This window comes from Phaethon lepturus, unplaced genomic scaffold, assembly GCF_000687285.1.
Source record: "Phaethon lepturus isolate BGI_N335 unplaced genomic scaffold, ASM68728v1 scaffold41193, whole genome shotgun sequence".
NCBI lineage: Eukaryota > Metazoa > Chordata > Aves > Phaethontiformes > Phaethontidae > Phaethon > Phaethon lepturus.
The window spans coordinates 17,062-24,316 of record NW_010531927.1 but is presented as its reverse complement, the minus strand read 5'-3'; the positions used below and the strand labels follow the sequence as shown (position 1 = coordinate 24,316).

The 7,255-nt window shown below is 42.7% G+C and overlaps 1 protein-coding gene across 1 annotated transcript in view; it reads right to left on the bottom strand.

Annotated features, from left to right (window-relative positions):
* Positions 1-2,857: 2,857 nt before the first annotated feature.
* Positions 2,858-7,255, bottom strand: part of EPHX1 (epoxide hydrolase 1, microsomal (xenobiotic)) — an 11,007-nt gene continuing 6,609 nt past the window's right edge. The window contains exons 6-8 of the mRNA XM_010284706.1: positions 5,817-5,925; positions 4,765-4,890; positions 2,858-3,192 (exon numbers count right to left, since the gene is read on the bottom strand). Coding sequence (XP_010283008.1) covers positions 2,967-3,192; positions 4,765-4,890; positions 5,817-5,925 — 461 coding nt within the window. The 3' untranslated portion in view covers positions 2,858-2,966. The remainder of the gene's footprint in view (positions 3,193-4,764; positions 4,891-5,816; positions 5,926-7,255) is intronic.

Genomic DNA, 7,255 nt, shown 5'->3' with positions numbered 1-7,255 from the left:
TTGGCCAGTAAGAGAGTCTATCAAGCAGAAGTGAGTCTGGATTCACTCAAGATGGTTATCAAATCCAAATCTCAGGCTCGTGGGAGAATTGGTCCCTGCAGGAGGAGATGCAGATACTATCCCTAGCCCACAGACACTTCATTAGTATCAAATCTGGCACTACAGGCAGCAGAGTTGGCTGTGTTTTGCTAAAAACAGATAATTATTTTGAAAAAGGGGAGGGGATATGATGGCAGGCTTTACAGCTGGCATATAGCTGAATTTTCTATTCTTTCACATTGTTGTAGTATTTCACTGAATCCTTGTATCTGAGTATAGATAAGCAGGTGATGAACAACAGCTGCTGCTAGCTGTGGGCTTAATAAGGTTTGGGAAGTGTGACATCAGAATTCAGAACAACCTTTGCTACATAACAAGCCTTTAATTACCATTTTTAAGCTTCTAAAGTCTAGCTACTGTCTGAAAAAGAAAAAAATCTGAACATAAAAGGCATAATCAAACCCATTTTTGTGCTGGATTTAGTGTCTCGGTGCTTATCTTCTACCCCAAGTAAAACTGCCAGTGTGGACAGCTGATGTTTGCAGCAGGCTGAAGCGTGCTTACCTGGCGTGCAGAGCGGGGCGAGAACATGCTGGCTTAGTGCCAGCATTCATTATCACGGTCTCAGTCCACTGAGAAGTGCGAGGCATATTTAAAAATAGAAAGGTCCTGCAGGTGCTTGTTTTTGTGTCCAGCTCTCAGCAGCGACTGAGCCTGGATGAGCTGCTGTAACCGAAGATCGTTCAACAGTGTCCCGATGTGCCTCCTGTCGTCCAGGCTGGGCCCCTTCAAGCAGATCTGCTCCAGAAGGGAGAGAGAAAATGCTTTGAGCCTTCTACTCACATCTGAAATTCTGTTTGGCGGGTATCATATAGCAAACCTCCTTCCCACTTGCTTATCTGTGTTGTGATTGCGCAGTCCCTGGGGAGGTATTCAGTTCTATCAGTATATGGCAGGGCTCCCTAGCACCACAGCAGATGTCTGCATGTGCACTGAAGATGAGAGAGGATAATCTCCAGCTCTGAAATACAAGGCCACACAGGGGATGGAAGGAAGGCAAAAACAAATGTCCAGAGATCAAGATTTGTGCAAGAGGGAGCATAGTGGTGCCTGTGAACAGCTGTTGTTGAAGAGGTGAGCTGACTGCTCCTAAATAAGCAACCTTTTCTTAATACAGGGAACCTGAAACAAGTTTGGGGATGGTCTTCTCTGAGAAGGGTCTATTTTAGACAAAGTGAAGGACTCATATTTTTTTCCCTGTCTATTCAAAACACCCCAGCCTGAACCACACAATATTTTGCATATGAGAAATTTGACTAATAATGAAAGCATTTACAAGTATATGTGGAATTAGTTAGTGCTACTAACCTGGAAGCGGTTCACTGTCTTAAAGAATTCACGTACAGCTTGAAGGTCTAAGGCAGCGCTGCAGCTCAGTCTTGGAGGGAAACCTGAGAGCTACTGTGCCTTCCCCTACTGGCACCCAGGTGCAGAAGCACCGAAGGCAGAGGAAAGGTAGGGAGAGGTCAGAAAAACCCCTCAGAGCTGTGTCACAGCTTGTCTGCCCTAATGATTTTCTGTCATGGCATAGCAGGTGGCTTTGTGCACTAACATTCAAATGTGCCCAGCGGGAGTGCTGACTTGCCTTCTGTGAAACAAACTAGTCCATGTTCTTGAGTCTAAAGCCCTGTGGGATGGAGCAGGGCTCTACTGGGGTGACTTATTTATTTACAGCTTACATTACATTTAATATTGTGAAATAATACTAATCCATGCAAGAGTTAGTGGTGGATTATATTTCCCTGTGCTTATCAGATGTGACTGGAGAAAAAAAACCATGCTGAAATCAGTCATCTGGATACAGTCTGAGAGTGGTTGAAGCTCAACTGCACATAGGAGGGCTTGTTGCTGGCAAAAACATACAGCCCTTCAAACTCAATTTTCTCTGAGCAGTTTGCCTTCAATCTGACCTTTGTAACAGATGCAGTACAGAATCGATAGGTTCTGAATTGATGCTTCTCTGCTGTCACCAAGCAAAAATCACAGTTATTTAAAAATTTAAAAGAAACAGACAGGTATTATTCAAAATTTTAATGCAAGGTTCTTTTAATTTTGAATTAGTCAAATTTTTATTATTATTTAGTAAGAGGTATTTACAATACCCTGCAGAAGCAGTGCAAAGCCACAGTGTCTTGAGCCTCTCCAGGGCTGTGATTTTAGCTAAGAGTACAAATTCAGTGCAGAGGTAGCTTTGGCTCCAATTACTCCCACTCAACCCTTCCTTCTGGTCTGAGCTACACACCTGTGTGTTCCAGCTACTCGGGCTGCCACTCCAAGCTGTGCCTCACATGTTGCTGCCCCAGGAGCCTGGCACAGGGGAGCTGAGCTTCCTTGCAGCCAGGAAGCTGCTTAACAGGCTGGAAGAGAAAGGCAGGCAGCGGTGGCCAGCTGGCTAGTTTAAAGGTACTGTAGACCATCAATGCTGATTAACTGATGCACTCATGCAAATTAGGTCTTGTCTTGCTAGGCTGTTCCCTGTTCTTTATGTGAGGAACCTCACACCTACACCAACTCGCATTTTACTGCTGCCATGAAAAAAAATGCTTTCACAACAATTAAACTGTTGTTAGTTTAAGGTGTATTTTTCAGTTTCAAAGCAAGAAACAGAACAGAATTTATAAGTCTGTGCTTGGGGGAGAAGATAATCAGTTAATCTTCATGCTACTGTCTTAGCCTAGCTGAACAAAAAAAACCCCAAAACAACCCAAAATCAGTAGGTCCCCACAGCAGTATCTCATTAAGAGATACTGCTGCCTTCTCTCACATCTGGTCAAGAATAAGATCTAATTACATGGATTACAGTAGATGTAGTAAGGCCTGTAAATGTGCTAAGCTATAAGCAATTACCCTGCTGTTTGTTAGGGGAGTTATTCTCCTTTCTTTCTCCAAAGTTGCTCTTTCTCTACTTTCCCAACAAACTGCAGAATATCTTCAGCAAGAAGTTCAGGTTCCTCCAAAGCTGCAAAGTGGCCACCTCGAGGCATGAAATGGAAGGAAACAATGTTGGTGTACTTCTTCTGGGCCCAAGCCTGGGGTGTGTGCATGACTTCATTAGGGAAGGAGGCAATGCCGGTAGGTACTTGTACTGTGAGCCTGAGAGAGGAGAGAGAATAATTTTAATCTTTCAAGCATTTAACTCTGCAAGAAGTGGAAAGTCCCAAGGAAATGTTGTTCTTAAGCATTTAGGCACACTGTTGTTAGGCAATTAAAATTTGACTTCCAGATCCTAAATTTGAAGACTAAACACCACTCCCAGTCCTAGGAAAATAAAATAAAATTTTTGCATACGTTGACATTAAGGCAATTTTGCAAGGATACAGGGCATGAGAGTTAGAAGCATGGAAATTGAGAAGAAAGCCCTAGGAGGTGGTAAGTATCGAGTTTCCTCATGGTGCACTCCGGGCTCAAGAGTCATGTTTTGAGGAGAAAACACACAATTTGACAAGGGCAGGAGAGAGAGATTTAGAGCGAAGATAACTAGAACATGCTGAGCCTGGCAGGACAACTGGAGGGGAGGCAAGGGAAGAATTACCTTGAACTGCTGCAAAGGGGGAGGAAAGGGGAGGAATAATAGCAAGTAAACCTAGGCTAGTTCAGAGGAAACATTTCTGAACATGAGACCTCACCCTGTAACGTAGCTCCTGCTTTTAACGGGCACAAACACACTCTGCAGAACATTTTGCACGTTCATAAGTATAGGGAAGCAACTGGATTTGAGGGGAAAACTAATCTTAGACAGTGGAATGATCCACACATGTTACAAACAGAGCAACATTCTGGGTTTAAATATCCCATACCCATAAGCTGCATTGTCAGAAGAGACAGACTTTTAAACTTGGATACAAAAATTGTTGGGCACATAGCCACTGGAAGCCTGAAAACAGGGTGCCTAATTTTACATAGGACTTTGAGACTCTTTCCTCTAAGCACATAGAAGCTCATATAGCTCATTTCATGTAGGCAGAACCAGAGCAAGATACTACCCACAGTGTAGCCACAAACAGCTTCAAGAACTGAGTCAGCTTCCTGGGAGCATCATTTCACAGCTAAATAAATACCATAGCAGTGAGCTGTGGTTGCAAATACCTCAGGGCAGGTTTAAGCCTTCACTAATACTCAGGCTGACACAAGTATATGCAACCAAGCTGCTCTCTCAAGCATCTGTGCAGCAGAAACATCAGTCTTAATGACTTTCAAATTATGTAGTTTGTGAGTATACTGAAGCTGCTTCCAAAGGTAGGACTTAAATCTTTTGCAGAAATAGGCAAACTGCATCCAGGAAACTAGTAGAACTACAAAAGAAAAACTATAAACAAAACCAACTGTATGACTCAATCATGGCTAATTTAGTAACTGAAGTAAAATCTAGAAGTGCTTGCAGGTGCTTTTCCCTAGTTGGATACACCATGAATGGGAGGTCCTCAAACAGTGCCTCCTGTCAGATCTCCTTCCTGATGGTTCAGGATTCTCACCCAGTTACTGTGTTTTCCAAGCACAACACAGTACATCAACCAACAGACCTGTCCTGCAGAGGACCACTGTGATACAGCATTGCTTTTCCTCAGCATTCAGAAACTTGCAGCAGCTATAAGACATAAGCAACCTGTCTGCAACCATAAAATTAAGTTCAGGGCAAAATATTTAAAAAAAACCCCACACACTTACCTTTCATGTTTCTGTGTGCCTATCCCCTTCTGCAAATTTTCTTTGTAGAAACGCATGGAGGAGACTATACATCCTGACACCCAGTAGATCATGATATTGGTGAGCAGATCGTCCAAGTTAAACTTCCTGAACAGGTAAGCCCAGAGATTGCTTAGTTAGAACTGAATACTACTTTGCATTACTTTAGCAGGGACTTTGGTTTGGTTGTAATTAACAAATGTCACAGGAAAAAATAGTTAACTTGGTTAGGAAGAGAGTTGAGAGGTGAAGTGTGCTACTCCCCCGCTGTCTGTCAGTAATCAATTAAGCACGTTAGAGCCTGTTGGACACAACGTTTTAGCTCCTACATGGAAGGCAGACTCCAACAAGGACCTTATGCTCCAGCATAGGTGTCTATACTGTCCATAGGCTGGGAGGATAGGAGCCGAAAAGCACATGGAACAGCTTGTGCCATTTATTATTCATAATGTGAAATGCTTCCATGAACCTTCAGCAGAGCCATCGCAGCAGCAGGTGCTATAAACGGCGCACGCTTTCTATGAAATTAGTAGCTGTATGCAGTGCAAGCATTCTGTTCAAATCTATTGTCACTGGACCTTTTTGTAACATGCCCCTTCGCTCCATTCTTACCAGGTGCCTCAGCAATTTTCAAAGGGGACTTCATCTCAGATTTCTGCCACACACTAAGAATGATCCTTTACTAGCAAATGGTAGGTAGACAAATGATCAATCTAAAGCACATTCATAGAGACTTTATTAGTATTAAAATGAAACAGGAGTTCTGTTTCCCAGCATTGTTTTCTGTCCTCATGAGATTCTTCCACTTCAGTCAGTTTTTAATACCCAGAAGTTAGAGGGTGTATCTGCTTTCTAGGAGATCAAAGTGGGGAGGGAGGCCATCAGCCTGCATGGCCTATTTGCTGCTTTGCGTGCTGTAGCACAGCACTGCACCATTTGTCGAGATGTGACACGAATCAATTCAGGCAAAATTCTTCAGCCATGACTCTGGGCTTGGTCATCTCATCCAAAATGGCATCAGAGGAAACGCTTACCTCTCTAGGCCTCCATCCTCTAAGTTATGGAATTCCACATCAGTCCATGTAGAAAACTTCTCCAAGAGGTATGCAGCCAGTCCTACAGGAGAGTCATTCAAACCACAGCCTGAAAAGGAGGAGGAAAGTTTAACTACAATTGCAATATCCTGCTACTGAACTTGGACTTATACAAGCAGCCCATTATAATGCAGGGTAGATGACTTTACAAAGCTGTTCCAGCAGCTCTGTTCTTAAATAAATAAATGAAATAGTAGAACGAGTTGGAGCCACTTATTGTTGAATCATAAACCGATAGTATCTGCAAACCAACAGGCTCCGCATTAGCTCACACTGTATGTTTTTGAACTGATGTCACAGTATTGGATTTCTGCTTTTTTTTTTATTTCTTGTAAGCTAATAAGATTAAGCTCTATGTGCCAAGTAGGGTTTGCTTCCATTAATCTGGAAGTTGTCATGTATTAAACAGCATTACAGGGCCAAACCCCACAGGCCTACACATGACCAGGAGAATGTGCACCATTATCTAACAGCAAAACCATTTTAAGGATTATGAGAAAGTAATTAAGCAAGAGCAAGGCTTTACTTAAAGGTCCATCTTCTGAATTAGCAATAGCCAACTACCTTCATGTAGAACAAGGCTTAACGTACTTTTTATAGTTTGTTTTGCTTGGACACAAAAAGCATACCTGCATATACATCCTAGGGCTGTGAAATGCAGGGACCATAAACTGTCCCAGCTGCTCAGAGAAACCTTAGAAAAAGTTTTTCCTGAGGAACAGCAATATATTTGAACTTCCACTCATGCAACCCAACCTTCCTGAAATATGCCTAACACTACAGCTAGGACAATTTCATTAGTAATTGCTATTAAAACACAATAGTAGAGTTTCAGTTATCAAACAACTAATGTAACTGAAATACCAAGCGTTTGAAAAAGTTACACTGAGCATGCTTTACAGATCTGCAGAATTAGACAAGCAATAGCCTGTTCTCATATACTTACTGCCAGCAAAGAAGAGTACGTCAGTTTACACACAGGAAAAATTGACATTGATCCTAACAGTACTTTGAATACAGGCGCTGCCTATTTCCATCAGTTGAAAATGAACCCACACTCCATGCGGCTTTCCCAAAGAGTAAGTGTAAAATCAAATTCATGCAAGCCAGTCTGATCAAAAGCCAGCTCTGAAGCAATCAAGACTACAGTATTAGCAAGCATAGTGTATACATATATCTATCTATCAAGAGCCAGAGACAACTTCCTTGCTTAGGACAGCTTGCAGGGTAGCCCTCCACCACCAGCAGTCTCAGGCGGTGGTAGCCTCAGTCTCAGACTGTGGTGGCTTCCATGGCTGTGCTTCTTCCAGCTACCTTACGCTCCCTTCTTCAGAATGTTTTTCTCCCTATGGGAACCTGCCATCTGCCATGCTTCTTCC